A 25671-nucleotide genomic window follows, 5' to 3' on the forward strand; every position below is an offset into this window, starting at 1 on the left:
AATTTATTTTTCCCCCACACACCCCCAACACTTAACAAATCTCTCTCAATCAAGCCTCTGGGAGTTTGTCCATCATTTGGAATTTGGATTTGTCTTGTTGTTTTCTGCTTGTAGAACAATGTGTCACATCTGTATTTATACAAGACTGCAGGGCAAGTGACAACTGCATGCTGAGTTCAAATGTGTTGTTACAGTCCTGTATATACCGTACTCCTCAGGAATCCTGCTTCTCAGAGCAGATGAAACTCTTAGACAGACGTAAGCACACGTTCACAGACAAGTAGACAGAAACACAAGCTGCTTTTGAAATGAAAGCAGTCTCTTCTGCTGTTGCTAGTTAACAACAGAAAACACAGCAGCAGCAACACACACACACACACACACACACACACTCACACACACACACACACACACACACACACACCCACACACACAAACACAACTTACATCATCTTCTCCTGAGATAAATACTGTGATACTGCCTGAGTTGTGTAAGAAAACACATAGTGAGGCATGGCGCACAAGGGAAAAACAGTCTTGAAATAGGCTTGTAGTGCTCTCTGAGCTTTCAGGCTGAAAGCTTCAGTCCTACAATGTTGAAGTACTAATTTCATAAAGTTATTACCATGGGTCTGTCTTGATTTATGCTTTGTACTATTATTCAGTATTAGTAGTATTCATAACTGTCTCTTGTTCATATCATACAGTAAAGACATTTTCTTTGGCTTTAAGGCAGTATTTTATAATTTTTTTCAAAGTGTCTGTCTGTGATGGAGAGATGGTCTCCATTTAAAAAGCAACTTTATGACTTCTTCATTTATGAGTCAGTGATGAAAACCAGTCAGTTTTAACACCACTTTTAGTCGAAGCCAAGCTGCGCTAGTTCTGCATGCAAAGAGTACGTTATAAATCATCAGGAGATCTGTGGTAACTTGCCACACACACTGTCAGATAGTGTTTTTTGCGAGACGCTTGCCCTTTCAGCTTTCATCTGTAGCTGCTACATGAAATGTTTAATTGCACATCCAACATAAGTGCAGCATTTTCTGGATTATGCATGTTTTCACACATTTAAGTGATTTTTGTGCACACAAAAAAACCCAAAAAACTAACTTTTATCCATGTGTGAATGTGATTTTTGCATCTGTGCGTGTGTGTGCGCTCGCATGTGTGTCTGCTCTTTGGATTTTGACTCAGCTCAACAGAAGATGGAGTCACATGGCCTGTACCGTCCTCCGTCTGAGGAGAGACTGTCTCCAGGCCAACAGCCCCCGTCCCCCTGTGTTAAAGGCAGCCAGAGGGTGGTCACTTTGGCACAGCACATCAGTGTAAGACTGCAAAACCACTGCATTACAACTGGCAAAACGGCACACTAACATCACAAACAATCATCTGTTTATGTTCTGTCGTGTTTCTTTGGTGGTTTTAAGCTGCTGAATAGAATTTATTTGTATTTTCATGTAGGCAATTTTGTCCCATGTATCATGACATGACTCTGTTGACGTAAACAGGAGGTGATAACTAAAGACTACACCAGGCAGAGCCAGCATCAGCAAAGCTACCACGGCTCTCCTGTCCTGGACTTGACCCGTCCGCCTAGTGCCTCCCAGCCTCCGACCACGTCACAGGAGTCAGTCCAAGGGCACCGCTATCTCGAGGGCCTTGGCGGGGAACGCAACAGAGACCGGTAGGAATTACCAATGGAATCAATTAAGAACAAGAGAAAGATCTGTTGAACGCAGATGTGGGCACTATCTACACTCTACCTTTTTGTTACTGATGTTTAGAATTTAAATGAGACTTCATTGAATTGAACCAATTTAACCGTGCTGTTTATCTGCATTTGTATTTTCCCCAGGTCTCCTCCTCAGCCCAAGACGTCACCCGTCAGTGTTTCAAATGACGGCATTGAACCAGTGTCTCCTGCCGGAGCTGGCTCTGAACCGGACGTCCAGGGAGGGGCCTCTTACCCAAACAAGCAGGGAGAGCAAGGGTAAAAGCGCACACATAACCAAACGGCTTGCGTCAAATATGTTTTATTGCTTTTCGTTAACCCGAGTGGGTGCAGTCACAAGTCAGATCAAGCCAAATTTTTCGTACTATGTGGTTTACTGTGTGTTCAGTTTATTGAGAACACTGCTCATACAGTATTTAGATTTGTGATTGGTTTATTATTACATTCTAACATTTATGTGAATCATTGCCGTCGCTCTACAAATAATTTAACCAGAAATTAATTGTTTCATATTAACTTGCTTAGGGTGCTTCAACATGCCAACTACTGTGTTTAAAAGCATACAATATGTGAATACCACAGGAGCGTGTGTGCACATTTTAACCGGGCTCTCCTTTTGCTTGTACAGATTGGGCTCCCGTTCACCTCCCAATGCTTCCCAGCCTCCAGCCTTCTTCAGCAAGCTGACCGAGAGCACCTCGGCTATCGTGAAGTCGAAGAAACAGGAGATGATCAAGAAGATGACTGTGGTGGGAGGCGACAGTGATTTCAGTAAGTCTGAACTCAGCACAGGCACGAGTGCACTATCAAAAAACCCAGTGTTAGGTAAACCTTGCGTGTGACTTGGTAAAGGGAATGGGCTTTTAAAAGGAAACCTTGTTCACGCTCTCAGATGCTGGTCAGCCTGGAACAGAAATCTTCAACATGCCAGCATCCACGACTGCAGGTAATCTATTTCCACACTCATCCATTACACCGTGTTCGGAGTCGGTCAGATATGGCAACAGTATGCATGATGCAACGTGAAGCGTGTTGAGTTAATAATGACCATGAAAGACGAATTAGCTTAATTTATATTTGAGCATTTTGTTGTCCAAGGCTATAGCAGATGTTGCTCTGATTTATGAATCAGCCGCTGTGCACAGTGCGCGTTTTCAGACCAGAGCTATGGCGAAAGGTGCCGTGTACAAAAATAATATAAGGTCCTAAGTTGGCGTGTACACAGGAAATGAACTTGTACTATGTGACACATGACACAGACAGTATAATTGCTGGGGCATGTGTGAAATTACATGTTTGCGAGACTTGGGAGAGGCCTTAAGAGAAAATCATCCTATTCTCAGCCCCACCCTCTGCGCAGCCTCGAGGCACTGTTCACCTACAGTATGTCATAACCAGGGGCTGTGGTTAGCACTGCTAGTGACTCATAGCAAGAAGGTTCTGGGTTCAAACCTTTCTCTTTAAAGTTTGCAAGTTCTCCCCACGACTGTGTGGGTTTTTTGGGGGTATGACGGCTTCTTCCCACAGTCCAAAGAAATGGTGACTCTAAATGGCCTGTAGGTGAATGTTATATGTCCTTACATGTCAGCCCTGAGATAGACTGGCAAACTGTCCAGGACGTACTCCTCCCTCTCACACAATGCCCCTCACTAATGGATGAATGAATCAACACAGTGCACAAGAACATATCTGTTCTTCTGTCCTTATGACACATCTCATGCTTTCTTTTGTTAAGTTTGTACTCCCTACTCTTCTGACATTAGTGAATCACCACACTTTCTTTCCACTGCTTTGGCCTCTGTCTCATCTCTTCGTTGTTTTTTCCCCCCTTCTGATACTATTCCCTCCTGTGGCTCTATGGATCATTATTGTCCTTGGTATTTTTTTGCTCTGTCGTCTGCTTCGTGCCCGTTGTTCGTTATTATGATAGAACTCTCTGTACTTGTCTAAATCGAAATTGTTTAACACTCCCTCCTTTCACAGGACCTGTGAGTGTCCGCAGTCACTCGACTCCAGAGGCCCCTGGTAACTCAATAGGCCTGGAGGCCATAATAAGAAAGGCCTTAATTGGCAAATACGATGATCAGGCTGATGAACGGACCAACGCTGCTAATGCGATGGGTTCCAACATGTCTGCCGACGGACGAGCTGAGGACTGTTTCTCACAAGGTGCGACTTCCTCAAACACTTAATTGTCTGTGGCCAGGCTGGCTGTATTCACCCTGCTGTCAGTCTTTATACTCAGATAATCTAACAGGCTACAGGCTGTAGCTTCATAGAGACTTATGCGAGTCGTATTGATTTTCTCTTCTAAATCTTGTCAATAAGCATATTTTTTCCTACCTTCTCAAATCGAATTCTTTATTTGAGTCTTCTGTAAGTGTTTTAATAGCATACATCTTCTTATGTATGTGTTTTAATTTACAATTACCACGAAACATGTTGAAAAAAAATTTGTCTCATCGGCAAAACCAAATGCAGCGCAGTTAGTTCTTCACTTATACTCAGGAGGAATGATCTTTATACTGTAGGTTAAACCGAACTTCTGCCTCCTCTGTTTGCAGGTGGAGGAAAGTCTTCAAAGGGCAGCGGGCGCTCCAACGGCCGCAAAGCCAAATCCCCAGGACCGGGACTCTCAGGGGGGGAGAGGCCGTCCTCTGTGTCCTCTGTCCACTCTGAGGGAGACTGCAACAGACGAACACCCCTTACCAATCGTGTGTGGGAGGACCGGCCTTCATCCACAGGTATAATTCTTTTTTTCTTTCTTTTGACTCTGACTGATTTACTGTTAACGGTTTTGTTACAGTCATTTAGCTGCATGATGTCTGGAAAAGAAGAAAAATGTCTGTAACACATCATATAGATTCTGTCGCGCTGCCTTTTTGCAGGTTCAGCTCCGACTCCGTTCCCGTGCAACCCGTTGATAATGCGTTTCCCCAGCGGGACGGTGTCCACCCCGTCCCCCTCCCCTGGACAGCCGGGGGGCCAGGGCCCAGGGTCAGGACTTGGTCAAGGCCGCTCCTGGGAGGAGGAGCCCAAGCCTCTGCTTATGTCTCAGTACGAGACCCTGTCTGACAGCGAGTGACCCAAAATGCCACTGTACAACAGGAGCCTGCTACCAGTCAACCCCTTCTGTGCTGCTGCACGCGCACACACACGTGCACACACACCTGTTGAGGCATCCGCTAACTTACCCACACCATTCCACTCTGCATTTCCTCCATCAGTCCTCAAGCAAGGAGTCGAGTCATCTTTTACACCAAGCGGCGACGAGCTGGAACACTGCTGCTCCGCGTGTATGTTTGCGCTTATGTGTTATGCATCACTCCAATCACTCCAGGATGACTCTAAAGGACAAATCACTTCTTTCCTATGTTCCTTTTTTTTTTTTTTAACTACTTTTCCTCACTGGCCTTATCAATATAGACACATAGACCTGCACCTTTAAGGTGAACCGCTCTAATGTGCTGACAGTTGTGTGGAAGGTCAGGAACCCGGTGACGGCTGTTCTAGAGACAGATCGTCACCTCAGATCTGACCTGAGAGCAGCAGCAGCCCACACAGTGAGCCCCCTCACGTATCCACCATGAACTCCAGGTGCAGGCAGCCTGTGCTCTGCTACCACTAAAAGAACGCGTGCGAGAGGACAAGAGGAGAATCAGCATCCTTTTTTTCCTGTTTTGGTTCTTTCTTTTTCCCCTTTGAAATCTGTCTCGTCCTGTGTTTGGAACGTGAGCTGAGACCTTTAGTACATTTTGATGGCGCCATTTGTTGTCTTTTATCTGCAATGATGTATCTTTTTTTTTTTGAGGGGGGGGGGGGGGGCAGTGATTGTTATGTAGGAGGGTCATATCATTGGTTTACAAGGTAAACATGCTGTTCATCCATGGTGTCATCATATATTTGGGAGTGTCCTGGGGAAAAGCGATCGCCTGCTGACTTAAGGCATCCTCATTGGGAGAGATGATTTGCCAGATGGATGGCACTGAGACAAGTGACACTTTCTCACTGTTTTTATATTAACCATGTCTGTGTTTGTTGAAACTGTTTTTGGATATTAAGCACTTAGCTGTCAGTCTGTTCACAATGGCATTTTTAAGAATCTGTGTTTCCCCGGGCAGGTGAAAAAATGGACTCAAGAACAGCATAGAAATCCCACTGTAGAGGTATCTTTTGACACCGACATGTTAATTTTGGTCTTGGTGCAGATATTCTTCAGCGCTCTCGCACTCAGAGCGACAATCACATTTTAGTGAACGACGAATCAGCCGCTTCGAGGAGGTGCGGACTGACCTTAAAGCCGCTTAAAGGCAAATTCCTCAGCATCAACCCGGAGTTTGCTCGCATTGAAGAGGTGACAAAAAGAAAAAAGCCATCTTTCTACGAACCCTTGGTCCATGGCGGTGTCAGCTTTAGCTGGCCTGCCGGAATCCTGTCCAGGAGCTGTTGTGACAGTCTGACCTCTGACCTTTTACTGCCTAGTGGTGCACCTGAGACTCAACTCCTCATCCAGGCAGATTTTGTACAGTTATGAGATATTCCTAGTGTTAAGTGCCATTTATTTTACATATACAGTACTAAAGTTACCAAGTGACGCACAATGTTTCCTTTAGCCCCCTATGCCAGGGTTTATACTGTCCATGCAGGGAAATCTGAAAACAAAAAAAGCAAATGAAACGTCCTTTTTTTAAATTTACATTTTTTGTGCTGCATTTTTTTTTTCCTTTTTCTTCCAACTCCATTACAGCCTTAGCTTTTAACTGTTCCATTAGATTTATCATCTAAACATGACAACGCTGTATCAGTGGGACAGCTTACATGGGCCTGCATCAAATGTTTTCTCCACTATGAGACCTATCACATACTTCAAGTGTACTTCATTGCACCTCCTGTGTTTGTACGGTTTAGAGGACATTGAGGGGAGAGCAATTCAAAAGCATTTTGGTAGTTTTTTTGTGACATAGTCGACATGTTTTCACTTTTTACTTCTAGTATTTTAAAGGTTGCGCTTTCTGTAAATTATTGTTTCCGGTTTGTGACGGTTTGAGCAACCAGGGATGGATTCGGTCCACCGACTGCATACTGAGTAGTGGCAGTGATGAGACGGACTCAGCTCTGTCACAACACAGTTCTTTTTGTCACGGTGGATTGTCAACACACAAACATGCTGACTATTATAGGACTACCTCCTCTCCCTCCTTCATCATGCTTACCTGCAGGCACATCTCAGCTGTGTCTTAGCTCAGAATTTTTGTTTTTCCTTCTCAGACTGATGGTGGGTTTGTCAGTTCATCAGGCAAAGCAGAAATACAGGCAGGCTTCATACATTGGTCTCTCTGCGTGTTTATCATTATTCACTGATGAAATTTAAGAATGTGACGATAAACAGACAAAGCCATATCCTGCTGTCCCCTAAACTAATGGCAGACCTATAGGTGTTTTTAAAAGTATAAACTGAAATTATATACATACATTTTGTTTTTGTCTGTACACACGCCTGTTTCATTATAAATCTAAATAATCATTCAAACCTAAAAAAAAAGTTGATTTCTGATGTGATCCCGGACTGTCCGAGGGTAGGTGGGGGATTGATATAAACAGTGCATTGTTCAACAATTTTTGTGCATAATGATTTTTTTTTAATTATAACCCACTGTAAAATAGCAAGGATTGTATATAAAACTGAAGAGATGTACATATTTATGTGGCTTGCTTCAAGGTTGGTATTGCAAAAAAAGGAAAAAAAATATTCACATGGTCAAATTCTACATGCCCACCAGCAAGCTTTGTGGATAGCAGTGTTAAAATGAAAAACAAGAAGACACTGCCTTAATGTTTAAATAAAAAGCTTATTGCCATTCATGGTCTCAGAGTCATGTTATTTATTGTTGTGTTTGTGTTGGATCTTTGTTGTCACGGTTTCTTTTTGCCCTTCAGGTAATTTCAGAGCCAAATTTATGAAGGTAAAGTACCACAAGGGAGCAGCACAAGTATACTTTATGTACAAACGTGTTCATACAGGTTGTTGAATGTGTTTACAGCCCTGACCATGGTAATGTTGCAGTTACTCTATTTTCACTGTGCTCAGCTGCTATTGATCTAGTCTCCTGTGCTGTGCTGAAGAGGGTCAGACTGAATCCCCTTATGAACGTCTTACATAATTCCCATGAGCCCTACAAGGTCACTGAGGAAATAAGGCTCCTGGGTGCGTTCCTAAATTTGAACTTGACCATAATTAGTCTTCATCCTTTTATAACAAAGTCCTTTGTAAAACATGCTGCTTTCAAGTGATTATAACTGCTACAGTTCTGACAGCTTAGGTTATTAGTTACTTTGCACATACATTTGTGCATATGAAAATATGATGCATTAAACTATATTCTCCAACAGTATTTTATGGGCATTAAAATTAGCACAGCCTTGACCTGCTACAAGTCTTATACTATTTACATATTGTTTCACCAGTACTAACTGTACAATTATATATATTTGTATTATAGATTATATATAGCACAGAACAAGTAGGGGTTTTTTCTTTTGATTCCTTAAATAGAAAAAAGTAGTCAAAGTACTTTAACTTGAATAATATGTTCAATGAATTGTTTTGTTTTTTACTGTTTTAAGAGAGCAGCCCTTCTCCTGTCTGCACCCCCATTCCCACAGCCACCTCCTTCAGCGAGACAGTGGTGGCAGTGCAGGACTGCACTTGGAGGAGCTACAAGTCCCAGGTGTATCTGGAGCCGCGGCAGAGGCCCATCAGATACCAGAGTACAACCATCATCTACCCGAAACACGCCAAAAACACTTACCGCACCACGCTCAACTACAACGCCATGGGCCTTGACCTGCTACAAGTCTTATACTATTTACATATTGTAAATATGTAAATATTTATTGAGGCCCTAGTAATTGTAAAGCTGTGGTCAGTCTTATCCAGCACTGGAGAAAGACAAATGAGGCCCTAAATGATGTGAGCTGCCTCGAAACCCCAGAGAAACTGTAATATTTCTAAATTGAATGTTATGAAACAGTCTGAAAAAAAATAACAGCTCAAACATCTGTGGCCTTACAAACCAGATATTTGTGGGGAAAAAACTGTCCATAATTCTCAATATATACCAGATTATACATTGTGCCAGTTTGATATGATTGCTGCATTTTGTTTTTAATATATCTTTCATTCTTTTTTTACATAGCAAATTATTTGCTGGGTTTAAAAATGTTTTCAGTTGGACTCTGCACTACATTGCAGGGATAAAATTAAATATGTGGTGAATGAAAATAGGGAAATACAATATCATGTGTCAGAACAACAGAATTAGGGTTTGGGAAATTCTTTTTTAATTCATTCAGGATATACATCTTTTTAAATTATTTTTCCTTGATCAGAATTGGAGCAATTATCAACGTACAAAAATATAAAGAGAATTATGAAGTGCCTCAATGCCACATATACAATAGGAAAATATTTTACAGTAACAAAATCAAGTGTTAGGAAACACTAGAGTATCTCACACAAAACCACCGACGTGTTTGACTTGACACCCACCAACTTTATATCATAATTCTCCGACATTTCACAGACCTCAACACATACTGTAGCAAAACTCTCCACCATCTTGCCAGGAAGGAACGTCACTGTTCTGTATAAGGTCACCTCCAGAATGACTTCCACATCTCGTCTATATTCTTTTGAAAAAGAGCAGATCTGACTTCTCCTTTTGTCTTGCTCTTTGTACTGTTACTTACTGTTCCCCCCTTAAAACCGAGAACCAAGGCACCACCTCGGAGTCGTGCCCTTCTTGTCCTCTGACTCTACACATACCTGGAGGTACTACAAAATAAAACAAGATCACAAGCTCAAGACCTTGATTGAAAATAGGGAATACACATTTGCAATGCAATAAAACTGATATCTAAGAAAATTTGAGGTAAAGTCTGAAGTTTCAATATTTGCAATGTTCAGTAAACTAAAAAACATTTATTTATTTATAAGATGGACACATAAAGAAGATATTAAAACACTTAATAACCTATCTTACTTCTTCAACGGGGGAAATTTCTAACCACTGCTCGACTTTTTACATCCGTAATACGAGAAGACTTTCATGCTTTTGAACCACAATGGATCAGAAACTACCCCGCATGACAATTTGTTTATCTGAAAACAGCTTGAAACCCTCAGCTGCACCAGCAATTCATAAATTCAAGTGTTCATCTAGTGGAGATAATGACTTATCATGATATTAAAAAACCCACCAAAATAGTTGTCGGGTGAGGACTGGCTGTTATTCAACAGTAACTTCCTAACTGTGTAAGTGTTTTCTAGCTAACTGAACCAATCCAAAGTGCTAATGTTTGTTTGCCGATATTTGCCCCATTTGGAGCAAACAGAAAAAAGAGCGTAATTTGGTTGAAACATATCGCCTGACAGTTGGGAACATTTTTAATTACATTTAGTAACAGCATGCCTCATATAAAAAAAAAAACATTATGCTAAAAATGACTGGCTAAATAACGTTAGCTAGGTTAGCATTGTGGGATACGACACGATGATATTGAAAATGCACTTACAGACAAAACAAGTGTCACCTTCCAAGATTAGTAATTATCTTTAGAATATTGTTTGCTCCCCAAAAAACTGTGATTTTTGGAAGTTACAAGCTGTGATGCAACAGTGATTTCATCAGCTACAGTTAATGATGAGCTACTTCGTCCACAAACTATGTTATGCATTTATGTATAGCTGGTGCAATCCAGAACAGTCCTGGCCCTTTTTTTTTTTCACAAAGTTAGCTGAAACAGTGGTACGTCGATTGCTTATCGCACGAAAACGTGCGACCACATCAGCACAGTTATTTGGCCAGACCTTTTTGGTAGTTCCGTACTCAGAGTTGGGACAGAGAAGTGTCACTTCCCTCTGACTGTGTTGTTTTTTGGCTAGTTAAAACCAAGTAAAAAAAAAACAAACTACTGACTGATCATGAAGCAGATCAATTGAGTTTTAAGCATTAAACTCTAAATAAATAAAACTGCTATCACAATCAACGTTCTAGTTGATTGTTGCTCTGCCGCCCTCCAGCACCTCAAGACGAAACAAGAACTTGTTTACCAAAAGAACCCCAACATTTATCACCAACATTGATTTTGCCAAAGTATTTAAACATTAAGTTGAATAGCTGTTGAACCCAAAAGTCTAGTGATCCAACACGGTTTCATATTTCATGTTATTTGGATCTGAAACCTGGTTTTCAGAGACGTTAAATATCCCTCCTAATCATTCTCCAGTCAATGAATTCAAATCCTGCTGCTGGGATCTTCCTTTTGATTAGACTTCGGTCGTAACTCTATACAGACCACTCTGGTTCTGGTGAAAATAACAGAACCCCTTGCATTGTGCATTTATTTTGGCTGAATGCTTGATTACTGAACAAGCTCTTGTTGTGATCAAAACCGTGAAACAAAAGTGAATGTTCTGTCCCATTGTGTGGAGTCATTACAGAGATAAACAGTCTTTGGTCCAATTTTTCAAATGGCAGTTCTGAAATTCTCCCCCTGCAATCCCTAGTCCACTGAGAGGACTGTGATATATAGAAAACAAGTGCAATAAAGCCATATTAGCAAGCTTTGCATTGGTGTGACCCGAGCTTTGCGCTAGCTTCCACAACACGTGTCATCTCGCCTTTTTCTCCATACACAGACATGTACAATCCGATTGTTACCTTCCCCAAGGTCACAATCCATCCGGATGGACAGCAAAGGCCACCAATTTGTCAGCTCTTGTATTAAATAAGACATTAACCATTCAAATGCAGCTTTAAACTGCCAGAGGACCACATCCCTTTTAAAGGCTGCATCAGTAGAAAGTCTTAATACACTCGAGTGAATTGTCACTGAAGGGTTCCCAGAGTTTCCTCCATGGCAAGTAAAGATGAACAGAGCAGGGTTCTTAGGGGCTCCGGACATTACTTGAAGTATTTCCCTTTCAATACGGGCCTTCCCTAGTTCCTCGTCCTCCGAGGAAACACAAGATGGTCACCAGGTCGCCCTCTCCCTGTGCGGGCTGTCTTGGTCTGGCCTCTACAGGTCCTCTGTGTAGATGATACAGGGACTATTATCCTCGCTCGACTCCAGCTGCACTGTGGAGACAAACCAGCGGCGGGAGCCCATGGCGTTGTAGTTGAGCGTGGTGCGGTAAGTGTTTTTGGCGTGTTTCGGGTAGATGATGGTGGTACTCTGGTATCTGATGGGCCTCTGCCGCGGCTCCAGATACACCTGGGACTTGTAGCTCCTCCAAGTGCAGTCCTGCACTGCCACCACTGTCTCGCTGAAGGAGGTGGCTGTGGGAATGGGGGCGCAGTAAACCCAGTCCCGGTAATGCTTGTCAGAGTCATACTTGACCTCAGAGTTGCACCTGGAAAAAGAGAAAGTGGCAACTGCTTAAACACACATCTGAAACTGATCAGTAGGTGGCAGTGTTGAACAGAGAAAATGAACACCATATTGCAGCCTCTGTTGCGTCTGTATTTGTCAAAGTTCCCTTACTTGATTTCCTGCTCTGGTTTGGGGTTGACTTTGATACTTTCTCCGAAGAACACGGGATACATGCGAGTCTTGGGGTCGGTTCCTGTTGAGTTCAGCAGCAGGTAGGGCAGCTGTGCAGAAGACACAGAAGAATCACAGTGTCACTAGAATATCAACAAACTGCTGAACTGTTGCTACCCAGCCTGACAAGGTCACCATTCAAGGAATTCCAGTAAAAAAAATAAATAATCCCAGTGTGGTTGGGGGTTCCAGCAGAGCTAGCAACCCAAATTAAAAACACACTCCCCAATGCTCCCTCGTGAGAACTCGCCTTGTCGATAGCTCGACTACTTCTACAGCAACAATTCAACAAGAAACACAGCAGTCAGGGCAACTCTTACATTTAAACTCAGATCTTTACACCGTGTGCGTCCAGCCAAATTAAGTGTTTCTGGTAAATTGCAAGAGGTAAATGTCCAGAGCAGCTAAGTGGAGATGATGCTGTCTGAGTGATACTCAAGGATTCTCTATTTTTTATCTTGTGCCCTTGTCATTTTTCTTCTTCTTGCTTCTTGTAAATTGTGATTTTTACGAATTCAAATTATCAAGCACGCACGCGCGCGCACACACACACACACACACACACACACACACACACACACACACACACACACACACACACACACACACACACACACACACACACACACACACACACACACACACACACACACACACACACACACACACACAGAGTCTGATTTCTGAAACATAAAATACTTTTGGAAACAGGTTTCATTCATGGCTGCAGTTGAGCTGTTGGTGTCTATCACAGGTTCTATTGCTACGCATACAGTAGTAATGTTTTTCATAAGCAGGTGATCTGCAGATTATTTCCTCTATCAGTCAATTAACTGTTGCAAACACAGTGGAATCATAAGAAGTTGACCCAAACAATTTCCACAGGATTAATTGAAAATGTCTGTTTTAAGCCGAGTACAACCACATACGATGGCTGAAGTTAACCTCATCATGTCAGATAAGCTACTGATGACACAATGTATGTACTGTACTCAACCAACTGTATGAACCATGCAGGTCTGTTTATGTATTGACCCCTTGACCTCTCAGGTGGCTCCCTCCAGAGTTATATGGGGACAAACTGAGAACCACAGAAACTGTCATACACTGTGAGGCGAGGATGTGACTGACGGGTTCTCCTAACACGCGTCTGAATCAAATGGCGCCCCGACCACAACTCTCATATTACACAGGAGCGACTGTCACATGCTGTTTTTTGGCCGCTGTTAAGAGCACATGCCACTACAGGGGACGAGCTACAACAGGCCAAGGGCACAGCAGACCGCTGTGCAAAGCTTGTCTTACCGCCTACAGCCTACAATCATCGGCACACACTAGGTGTGAATGGTGCGGTTGCACTTGCACAGCTACCAGTTTTGCTACACAGGACAGAGAAAAAAAAGTTCATGAGCAGGCTGTTCATTTTCTGCTGCAGGTACTTCATGACTTGGAAGCACTGCACGATAATGTGATTGTCCTCTGCTGCTCTGGCATGGAGAGCATCCCAGGTATTTCTCCACAGTGTGTTCTGGCAACTTTTGTAAAGCAAGCACTTGTGAATGGAGGGTAGGTCACCTTCAGGCAGTGGATACCCCAGCATGCACACAAGGCACAAAACCCCCTTGGAGGCACATTTCTGCCCAGGAAAAATAGCCTGCAGCATAGCAACCCGCACAATGTACAATGCACAATGCAGAGCTGCTGAGAGGAGCAACTCGAGCACTGTGACTGCTAACTGTTTGGTGCAGTGCAGGACTTTATTAATGCAAGCGCATCAGTATCACACAGTGAGGCAAATTTAGAAAAAGTCATGAGATCTGTCTCCTGGCTGTCATCCTGGTTAATGCACCGACAGTTGAGCCACCTCCTTGAACTGGATGTGTACATAAAATGATCCGGCTCTGTAATATTCAATATTACACAACCGCACTTATATTTTTCATGCATCCATTCCCACTTGTAAATCTATTCACATTGTGAGTTTCAAAGTATAAGATTAATTATCCAGCATCTGCATACATTTGAGCCGAGTTTGAAAACAGCCAGGCAATTAATTTAGAAGTGAGAGGTCATCAAACACTATGCAATGGCTTGCAGCCGCTCTAACAAGCCCCTGCACCTCAAACTAGCATTGAGGATTGTTCTTAGGTGGCACAAAGAAACAACTACACAGAAATAGATTTGGAAAGAGAACAAATCGAGCGCACATAATACTCCCCTGCTCCTGCTACAAAACCGGTTCTCGTACATCTAAAAAAACAAAACAACCCACAACTTTATTTTATGATGTAAACGTTTGAATTTTTTATTCTCCCATACACACAAGCCAGGAAGCCAGTGAGGAGCAACCCCTATCAGGACTGATCTTTAAAAGGGAAGCCACAAAGCAGAGGAGTCCTACTAATCTGAACCTCCAGAGGATTAGAGGATCTCTCTCTTTTCATGTGTTTCAGGCTTCAGCAAAGCGATGTTGTGCAACTCCCGGATGGAGCGCTACATTTCTGAAGCCTATTGCAGACACTTTAAAAGCCACCCTGACCTGCGCAGACATGTTCTTAAGGCTTTTGAAACTAGGAGTGACATGGAAATTATTTTCAATCAAATCACTCTTGTCATGCGTGACACACAAGTCACTGGTGGATGTGTCATTAAAATACATTTGTCCTCCAAGAGAATAACAAAATGTATCAATTATCAAAAATCTCAGTTTCAAAGGTATATATTCTGAAGAAGTGTGTCACTTTTGTCAAGTCTGTCCTACACTAAACAAGTGCTAAAATGGAATGAACCCATGGATTGTTGACTGGGTTTGCTGGTTTCCAGTGAGATCTGAGCAGGAACTGGTTGGGGCTGAAAGATAACAATAGTATTAGAACCAAATGAATAGGGTCTGGTTTATTTTTAATGTTTCTTTTGCTACCACATCCACACACATGGTGAAGTGAACATGAATAAATCAAAGCAAGACACTGGATGCCAGATGCTGATGTATTTTTAGCTTTAAGCCATCATTCATTTTGAGACTCATTAATAAACTTGACAGCTTTCTCTTTAATACTCTGTAACTTTATTCTGATACTCCTTAATTTAACAACTTCTCAATTTAGGCCGGTTAATGTGTCTCAAGATATAGGCGGGTCAGCTAAGACAAACTAAAAGGATTCTGAAAAAGGTTAATGATCAGGGATTTCAAAGCTCAAGATCAAATCAGTGTGACCAGTCACAATTATGAAATACAAATCCTGCAGGTCATATAAATAAGATCTTATAACAAGGGTTTGTCCATCAATGCAAGGGGTCACAGAATGATGAACAAGAAAAAAAAGGTTTCTGATAGACAAATCTGAATTTTCTGAAATGTATGCTTTTTATTATGAAATACTGCAGACAGTTCAAGAAGTGCTTGAAAAATATTCAAAGGAAACAGTGAAAATTGGTGAAAGTGCCTGCAACTCCAAAAAACATGCAACCTTTGAAGATGTGTAGCTAGTGCACACTGCTTCACTTTAAAGGGGTCACAAGCAAAAAGGTAAAGGTCATTGAGAGAGGGTCACAGACCTGCACACTGTGGCTTAGTTCAACGTTCAAAGAGATGAGAGCCTGACATATCATCTCAGTGGTTCCCACTGATTATTACCTAAAAGAATAAGCATAACACAATTTTTTTTCACACGTCAGTCACCCATCGACAGACCAATAAAACTGACTTGGGGACGTCATCCGATAACATTACATGTGTTTCCACCCTGTAGGTGAGAGGAAAGAAACCTGACCCCAGTAGTTCCTTGCCATCTACACACCTTCACTCATATTCATGATGCAGAGTAAAGTAAAACTGCTAGAAAAGTGGAGTTTTTTTCATTTCTTTGCACCCCTGGGAGTCCCTGGACCCCAGTTTGGGAAATGCAGCTTGGCTTGATCAACTCACTGACCCTCATGACACCATGTAGTTAGGGCCCAGCTGATGCACCAGAGGGAAAAAATAAGACATTGGATTGGACTGTTGAGGGGCAGTGGCAACTTCAGCATGAGAGCAACATCAGAAGTTTACAAGTGAGGAATTCACACACACGCACGCACGCACACACACACACACACACGCACGCACGCAGAGAGAGAGAGAGAGAGAGAGAGAGAGAGAGAGATCTTCCAGATGTTGGGTGAGTGGGGCTGAAGTGAAATCTGTTTCTGGCCAAACACTATGCCCTCAGATTGTCGGTGTCTCTCACAGCAGCGTTTTTATTCTGCCATTGGCTCTTTTGATTCTTTAATTCAGTGTGTCACCGAGCAGCTGACTGTCGCCAAAATAAGTCTGGACACTAACTTGTCCGATCACAGAGTTGATTCATAGCAAATTCAGTGATACGGTCCTTACCAGTTTGCCTTCTCTGGTTTCCTTTTTATAATATCCATGATGGCTTTCGACGGGCGTCGTGCAGCTGCTCGAGCGCGACTCGGTCAGACCCGGAGAGAGAGAGTAGAAGGGCGGACTGGGACTGGGGGGCAATCCCGAATCCGGACTGTCGAGCAGCCCTTCTCGGTTCTTTCCTTTCAGGCTATCATCCATCGCTTGTAGGTGAAGGTGCCCCACCATTTCTGGGACGGCTCGATTGAAAAAAAGAAAACCCCCCAGTCGAAGTTGCACTGACAGTTCCTTTTTTTTTTTCTTGAAGCGCTCCAAACTTCTGCGAGCTCCTGCGTCGGAGAGAAACAATCCCTGTCGAATCTCAAGAGGACTTCTGCAAGCAGAGAAGAGGGGAGAACTGAGGAAAATGGCATTCAACCATTGCCCAGATACCAACTGTCACAAAAGCCCACAGAGTGAAATCAATTCAGCCTTAATCCCCCTCAAACGTTACTGTACCTGCGCGCCGTGAAGTATCCAAATTTAATTCCGAAGGATGTTCCTAAAAGGCTTCAAAAACTTTAAAGTTGACAAACAAGTTAATAATTGATATTCTCAATGTAAAATATAATAGACAAAACGCAGTAAAAGCCGCGCAAAAACAAAAGTCGACCATGCGTCTGGCACCGATCTGGATGAGAGCTCCTCTGCTCTGCTCTGCTCTGCTCTGATGGTGTGTGTGTGTGTGTGTGCTCTCCAGTTGAGTGCCAGGGTTTTTTTGCACCTGGGTCCAGTCCAGCCCCCATGATCTGGATCACTTCCATGTACAACCGACAGGGGAGAACACGTTCTCCACTCGCTCCTGCTGCACAGCACAGTTTACTGAGGGTGTTTATGATCAGCAGCCCTGTTGAAATGTCCTTGAGCAAGTTATCCAAATCCCTATCTGCTTGAAACTCGTGATTGAAGTTTGAAATACAGTAATTGGCAATTCATAAAACAGCCTACACTGTTCACAGTAGCAAATGTTTGCATTGTTGCAATACAAGAAGTTGTAATTAACAATTAGCTTTTAATTAGAAATTGGCATTCATTAAATCTGCACTTTTTCATAATTTTAAGCAAATCAGCAATTAGCAGTTATGGTTAACTAATCATAATCAAAAGTTAAATTGATAATTACTAATTTAGAGTTAATAATACATTACATCTTCAGAGTTATCTGTTTTTTTTAAATTTGTTGATATTTACAGTCAGTAATCACTGATTTTACGTAATAGTGTTAATATAATACAGGTTTAAAATGACAGTTCATTATTTGTCACTTATATAAAGCTGGTATGGCTTAGTGGGTTACACCACTGACTTAGGTTAGGGTTCAATTTCTGGTCAGGGAACCTCTGATATGATTCAAAATCGATGATTGTAAGTGGCTTTGTACATAAGCATTAGCAAAATGAATGTAATAATTAAGAATAATAAAAAATATTGTTAAGCAGCAGTTAGCAGAAGTTATTTTTTTAACTTTATTATATACATGGTCTTTAATTTAAAAAATTGCAAGCATTCTGCTCTATCTAATATTTCAGTATTATACATAAATTCAACTTTTATAAAACCAGGTAAATTAAACCGAGGTTGTGTCTTCAAAAAAATTGGCAGACAAAACAATGCAATGGACCACAGGTAGGGGGCAGAAGGCTGCTCAGAGAACTCATATCTCCGCCAAGGCTAACTCCCCATATTGGCATGTTAAAGAAAGAGAAGAAAAATTCCTGGATCCAAACCAAATTTCAATTTTCTTTTTGCTTTTTAGTTGTTTGATCATATTATTTTCATTTCCCTCTGTAGTTGTCACTTTTACATGTCGCTTAAACTAAAATTAACCTGCACATATCAGCATTTCTTTTCCTATCATATTAAAAACTTCTTGCAATATGGTCTTGTCGAAGCCTCTTCCAGATGAACAAGCTCTAACCGGATAGGAAAACCCAGGGTTGACTGACACAGTTGATATCCAGCTTTGTAGCACAGGTTATCCTGGATGGTCAATGTTCGGTTAAGTCAAACCAGATAACAAAATTAAATATTCAACATTCAACATAAGCTTGAGTTGAGTAAGTTGAGACTGCAAAACATTGCAGGCAGAGTGTTTATGGAGTACATTTGAAAGTGTAGATTGCATATTTAGACATACAAAACAGGATCATCTGCATAAAGACGAATAAAAGTTATTTATGTTAACATCACATGACATACATACATACAAATGAGCAGGATAACTGCATAAACCAAGAACCTCTTTCAATCCAATACAGTTAGCCATCGCTATAATCCTGCTGAGTGATAGCACTCCCTGATGTGACTCCTTAGTTTAAGAAATCATCAGTCAGCTGCTCCTCTGGAACATTTCATTTAGTTTGAGAAAATATTTAGCCAGCAAAAGGATTGACAAAGAATTGCTACAGTTATTAAGGCCTGTGTATGTGTCTATGTATGTGTGTATAGCTATCCTGCAGATGTGGGAATGCAGTGCATCCACACAAACACACGCACGCACGCACGCACACACACACACACACACACACACACACACACACACAGAGACAAAGCAGACCTGAGAGAACAAATGAGCAGACAGCAGTCATCACAGCAAGCAGAGGAGAAAGAATTGAATCCTTGTTGACATCCCTTCCCTCCACATAATGTCTCTGCTCTCTGAACATACAGTTACTTTTACCAACAGCAGCTCTGCCAAAAGGGAAATCAGCATAAATAAGAGCCAGTGTAGGGCTGCACAGAGCTGCCTGTGTGTCTTAAGTGGTTGATTATATCTTTGATGGTCCACCAGCTCTCCATGGTGATTGCCACAGATTGCTAGGAAATCATGCAAGATGTTTTCTGAATTTTTTCCAGTCCTCATAAAAACCAAGATAACTCTGTGTTTGTCTTTGTTGTCTGGAGGATGTACTTAATGGAATGCCTGTTAAGCTCATGCAGCTGTAATCATGTTTGCTGAGAATTGTTTTCCCTCCTCTGTGTTATTGTTTGGAAGCCACAGCAAGAATCCACCAAGCGGCGCTGGGAGTTTTACTGGCGTTCTCTGCATCAGGTGGGTTTTTGTGTCATCATGTTCATCTTAAAGAGCCCATCATGTTGATCCTCAGGCATTCAAGGGATTAGTGTGGAGATCTGGTACAGATTAGCCGCAAGATACTGGGACACAGATCGTGAGTGTGTTCGTGGATGAAAGCACACCTATTAGCACAGTTGCTCAATTGCTGAATAAAATGGCCAGATTTACAAGTTGGACTCTCCTTCTGAGGTTGTTACAGATGGTGTCACCAGAGAAACTTAAATGTCTTTATTGGTTGGTTTTTGTTGCGCATGTTTTGGCATGCATCACCCTTTGTTTCACTCAGCTTGCAATACCATCTCAAGTGGTAGCTAGTCACCTTTTCTTACAATCATTCAAACAATTATATAATAAATAAGATTTCAAACAGAGCCCATTAATGTTTCCTCCATCTGCTCTCATCCATCATCTCCAGGGAGATTAATCATTCTTAGAAAAACAGTGATCATTTATTTTGGGGATGACTGTGTGCATGCCTGTTTTACCCTCCTCGTTCATTCAGTAAAGTTCCTTGGCACTGTATATCAAACCTATGACCTTTCCATTATGGATAGTAGATCCAGGACATCATGGAACAGACACCTTTACCATTTGGCCAAGCAGGCGCCCCCATTATGTGGGAGTTGATTGAAGAGTTCAGCAATCAGGACTCTTGAGAGCTTTGAGATCCCAGGAGGCTTTGAGACAAACACAGAGGGGGGAGGACAGCCAAGCTGTCTGCTGATGATTCATTTTTTTAGTGCTTCATCATCCTTCCCTCTCACAGGGCAATCACTCACATCCTGCAACACGCACGCACACACACACACACCATCTAAAACGTGAGGATACAAACATGTTTGTGTTCACAGATGCAAAAGTCCCTCACACACCCTCTACATGGAGACAGTCAGACACACAAACACACACACACACACACACACACACACACACACATTCTTGATTTGCAGAACTCTCTGGCTTGGTCTCACCACATTCACATAACGTTGCCAAGCCAGCTGTGCGAACTAGGTCTGGAAAAGAGGGGGGCTAATGCAGGTGCGTGTGTGTGTGTGTTTGTTTGAGAGAGAGACAGACTGACCGACAGACAGACAAGTTCAAGTTTGTTTGTACAGTTTGAGGTACACACATATTCTCGAGGTGTGCAGTGTGCTTGTTGTGTGCATGTCGCTGTGTGCATGTGCTGTCTAGAATAGCTCTCAATGTGAACAAACCACAGAGAGGCCGGTCCAGGCAGGGAGGTTGTTTTAAGCTGATGGGACGTCACTGTGGTTTCACACACACAACGCTCTTCTTCAGACTCCCAGTCATGAATCTTCTCCATCTCGCAGATAGGTGACTATTCTCCAGTTTGCTTTTCACGCAATGTACACATAAACACTGGCCATTTGTTCAGTGTACTCATATGACCCACGCACCTCTGCTCTGGTCCGTTAGGCCTTCTTGAAAAGGAGTTATGAACATGCTTTGACTTGATGATGGATGAGCCTGTTCTAAATATGCCATCCAGACCTCAAAGTTCAATCCATAATGCACCTCACTTCCCTGGAGCCTGGCTGCATCTGGTTTTAATGTGTGGAGACCCCTGCCAGGATAAAGAAGACAGTTTTCACCCTGCAACTCCCTCTCTATCACCACCAAGCGTCAATTCTTTTCTAATCTCTTTCTCTATAAAGATAGATTGTCCAACTCTGCCGCAGTTACAAGACCATGTTAGCTCTGAAAAACAGTTCTTAATTACTACCTCTGAAATGGCTCCCTGGGTTTAAGTGTTTCAGATATTACTTCTTTTTAATGTTTACGCCCCATTAGGTATCAAGCCTGGTAAACAAACTAGTTATTTTAACCTACATCAAGTTCAAGTTACAAAGCTCAAGGATCAAAATGTGAAATGACTAGGTGGCTAGCTAGCTAACTAACTCTTAAATTTTGATTCTGAAAACATTCACAAAACCAATTAAAATGAAATTCCCATCTAACTAAAATGTACTTTGTATTAAATTGTCAAATGTTATCATTCTAACACCCTAAACCAAGATGGCAGTGCTAACATAAGCATGCTAGCATTGTCAATGTGAGCATGTTGGCACGTCGACATGCAGCTTCACAGATTTGCTAGCATGGCTGCAGACTGCAGTTTACCTGTCTGCAGAGTGTAATGCAATTCATGGAATAAATCATAGAATAATTTGTATTTGGCATCAACAAGGAATGTCTGGACAGTGGAAGAATAGTCTTTTTCACAGTCAAGGCTTTAAAATTCATAGACAATTGGATAGGGCTCATGATTACTGCTGTCTGTTTGGTTGTAGTTACTCCAGATCTGTTCTCCAGATCATGAATTTTGGAATTGAAAGTGTCTTCAGCTCTGCTTATTGGAAACTTGCAGCATTTTCACTGTGTTCCAGCGCAACCTGCACCAGTTTACATTTGTATAGGCCGTAGCCTACTGCTGTATATAAATAATCATGAGCATCTTAAAGGGAAGCCGTTGTTCACATGTTCTCAAAAATGTCAAGAGATACAAATCCTTATGTCCTCAGCTGATCAGTTGGTGTGTTGCCCGCTGCAGTCGATTCTGCACACCCAGTGACCTCCTTACTGAGATTTCCCAGAGGCTCCACAGCTGTTGGCCTTGCATGCTTGCAGCTCATCCACTCTCAGCTGTAATCAGTAATTCACCTGCACGCCGCTTCCTCTGACATTTTCGGTTCCTTTGTGTGAACATTCAGCAGGTAAACACGAGAATGGTTTTTCGTTTAATGTGTAACAGTTAGATATCTGGCGTGCTCAGTGATGCATGTGTGGTTCTTTATCTATAGGGATCTATATTCTGCATAGGTAAATATGCAGAGCTAAATTAACAAGGAATTTCTTTGAAAAAAATGTACTCTTTGTGCGGACAGTCAATGTTGCTGGTTTAGATTCATGGGTAGGTGCACATGATTCACAGGTTTGTTTGGCAAATACCTGGGAGCAGGAGTGTCCACAGTATCCACCTTGAGAAAAATGAAATGTTGACAGAGATACAATCTGTGTTTTGTGTCAATGTGTCGATTCTGTGTGTTATATATTGACTAAACAATGTGTACAGTGGTCGAAAAGGGAGCAGGGGAGCAAACACAGACATGTGAACGAGCCAAGGAAGATGAGAAAAGGTCACTGCAGGGGTAGAGGATGGACAGATAAGAGCTGTTCATGTTTCTTGTCCCATTCATCTCCATTCAGATGCATTCATCTCTACACGTGGAGAGAAAAGGCCTTGCCCTTTGCCCCATTCTCTCTGCTTTTGAAGCATAGACAAGCCCCACTCTCAGGTCCTGAAAACACCTCTGTCTGTTTGCTCAGTTTGTTTGCTCAAGTCTATGGTTTGGGAGTGAGCCTTGCAAAGGTTGCTTAAGACACCAAATGAAATGCAGCAATTTGTGACAGGAACATAATATTTCTTAACCTGCGATGAGACCAAAATGATTGAGTCCAGGTTGTGAGAAGAACAAATTGTGTGACTTCCTCTTCAGTGACACATGTATTTATTCTCCACAATATATTTTCACCATAGAGCTTCCTCGCTGTTAGGTTTCCCCTGCCCTGCTGGTTGAAACACCAAACCTCCATCTCCAAGTGATTTGTGCTCAGAGTTTATACTTGTCTCCTGCCAGATTGACAGCACCTCTGGTGCTCCGCCACCAGGGAAGGTTGTGTTTCCCTTGGTACTTTGTGTTTGCCTTCTTGCCTGCGGGGATATAATGACAAGCATGGACCACCCAAGTCTGCTTTGGCCTGAGTGTTATTGAAGGAATTCCCCCCAGCTTCAGTGTGCGCGTGTGTGTGTGTGTGTGTGTGTAAAACCATAAGCTATAGTTTGTTTGCAAGCTTGTACTTAAGCCAATGTGATTAACCTTTGTTTTTAAAAGGTTATCACTAAGAATTAATGTGATTGTTTCTGTAATAACTAATAATTAACTTTTTCATTACACAAAACAAAAATGTTTTCAAATGTTGATGTCAGTATTATAGTGGTGCCATATCTAGTCCAGTGAGTGTCATACCATCTTTTCTTTTTTGGTAACCTTCCTATTTAGGATTTATAAGCACCATATAAATTACTAATAAATGTTAAGGGTGCAAGTTCATTCTTGACCTTAGAAAAATTTTCATAATTGTAGTTTGCATTCAACAACAACAAAAACAACATTAACAATAATAATAATATCCCAACTTACACTCTATGGAGCTTGCTTCTCAATAGATCATCCATCAGCTGATAAAGACAGCCTACATTAGATCTGGAGTTCACAGTCAATAACACAATAGTGTAAGTAGATATCACATGAGGCCATTTTTAAAGGGTGTGTTGTTAATATACATGTTTAATTCATTCACATGCAATTTTTAAACTGTTAATACATGTGTTTAAAGCCCCATGCAACTTGGTTTCAAGCCTCACATGTTTCTCTAAAATCAAACTTTTATGACTCAATAAGAAAGAGTCAACATTTAAGAGGTTTAGGAGACCACACCCATCAGCTAACATCAGATTTTGATGTGAAGTGTAAGTTAATTGTTGGTGATTGATGAGACTTTATTAACTGAGCCTTCTCTGCTCCAAACCAGTTAGAAAAGCAAACACAAAAAAGCGTCTAATGTGAAATGACGAAAACTTTTTAGGACTAAATGATGATCTGAGTATGATGCTTGATTATATGTTTTCAGAGTCTTTAAAGTTACTGAAGGCATATTGTTATACCCAATTCCACCCATAAGATGGATAAGATAAGAGATAAGATAGAACTTTATTCACCCCAATTTACTCGTTACACAAAAAATAGCAAAATATACGATAAAAAAAGCTATATACATTCATACAGAGTGCAAGTATTGCCTTGTGAAAGAGAGCTTAAATGTGCAGTGGATTGTAGTAAAAAAGAAAATTAAGTAGTGAATATATATATATATATATATATATATATATATATATATATATATATATGGTGTGGTTTATATTGTGTGACTTATAGGAAGACCAGTCGCAGTGGGTCCAGGGTGAAAAGGAGGCTAGAGTGTTTTTGATGGGCCCATTTCCCAGAGGTCAGAGGATCTGCTGTGCAGGACACTTTGCCTGGTGACAAACCACATCCTGACATGGCTGGTCTCCAGGGATACAAACTACTGTCCATGTGTTTCTTTCTGCAGTGTCGCCTCCTTACATGTGTTTCCAACTTGTTGAACATCCTGGGTGAGGCATTCAGGAAGCCTTTCGTGTGGGGAGGTTTGCTCTTGGTCCCTCAAAGGAACACGCCAAAAAGACAAAATATATAATAAACGTCTTTCATCTTAGCTAGTTTCACTTATCCACTCATCCGGTTACTCACTCAATCACGTATACACCTTCTCTCCATCTCTTTTTTTCCATCTACAGTCTGACATTAACCTCTTCAATGAAGTGCTGACCTTTGAACTTTAGTGGACTTCTTTCCACTGAGTGGCGCTTCCTTCTTCCTCCTTCCCTGTCAGGTGAGGTGGGTGGACATATAAGAGGATAGGCTTGTCGTGATCTTACATGCCTGTGTCCATCTGTGGTTTCCAGCACATGTCAAACGTGATACATGTATGTGGAAGACTGTTGTTGGTAAGAAAGAGACAGACAGTTTAAGTCCCTGCATCACAGTTGCATGTTGGACACATTTTTCCTCATTACATTTTTGGCTCAAACATCCAAAGTGAGAACCACTCTAGCCCTTTGAAGAATTCACGCTGCTGGAGAGCCAAATGGTGATCTTACCAACCCATCCACAAGCAATGTTTTTTTTTTTAGAGAAAACATTCGAAAAGACAGAGAGAGACTGTCAA

The 25671-nt window shown here is 41.8% G+C and overlaps 2 protein-coding genes across 5 annotated transcripts in view; one reads left to right on the forward strand and one right to left on the reverse strand.

The window, feature by feature from the left end:
* The window catches only part of ncor2 (nuclear receptor corepressor 2), a 94427-nt gene extending 86832 nt beyond the window's left edge, over positions 1-7595 (forward strand). For all 4 annotated transcript variants that reach the window (XM_035638680.2, XM_035638684.2, XM_047329311.1 and 1 more), the window contains 8 exons: positions 1198-1328; positions 1512-1687; positions 1859-1993; positions 2364-2506; positions 2628-2681; positions 3719-3904; positions 4300-4479; positions 4624-7595. In XM_035638680.2, the coding sequence (XP_035494573.2) occupies positions 1198-1328; positions 1512-1687; positions 1859-1993; positions 2364-2506; positions 2628-2681; positions 3719-3904; positions 4300-4479; positions 4624-4820 (1202 nt within the window). In that variant the 3' untranslated portion in view covers positions 4821-7595. The remainder of the gene's footprint in view (positions 1-1197; positions 1329-1511; positions 1688-1858; positions 1994-2363; positions 2507-2627; positions 2682-3718; positions 3905-4299; positions 4480-4623) is intronic.
* Positions 7596-9053: 1458 nt separating this feature from the next.
* Positions 9054-17444, reverse strand: rflna (refilin A). The gene is made up of 4 exons (XM_035638689.2): positions 17205-17444; positions 16716-17079; positions 12281-12390; positions 9054-12149 (listed from the first exon to the last, which is right to left on the reverse strand). Exons 2-4 carry the CDS (start codon positions 16932-16934, stop codon positions 11816-11818), a joined length of 663 nt encoding a protein of 220 aa, XP_035494582.1. The 5' UTR covers positions 16935-17079; positions 17205-17444; the 3' UTR covers positions 9054-11815.
* Between the last annotated feature and the right edge of the window lie 8227 nt (positions 17445-25671).

The sequence above is a fragment of the Scophthalmus maximus genome, chromosome 19, assembly GCF_022379125.1.
Source record: "Scophthalmus maximus strain ysfricsl-2021 chromosome 19, ASM2237912v1, whole genome shotgun sequence".
Taxonomy (NCBI): Eukaryota; Metazoa; Chordata; class Actinopteri; order Pleuronectiformes; family Scophthalmidae; genus Scophthalmus; species Scophthalmus maximus.

Coding starts and splice junctions, on each gene's coding strand:
- rflna (XM_035638689.2), bottom strand. CDS start 16,934: ATGGTGGGGCACCTTCACCTACAAGCGATGGATGATAGCCTGAAAGGA. Junction 12,391..16,715: donor AAACCAGAGAAGGCAAACTG/GTAAGGACCGTA, acceptor TCTTCTGCACAG/CTGCCCTACCTGCTGCTGAA. Junction 12,150..12,280: donor AAACCAGAGCAGGAAATCAA/GTAAGGGAACTT, acceptor CTCTTTTTCCAG/GTGCAACTCTGAGGTCAAGT.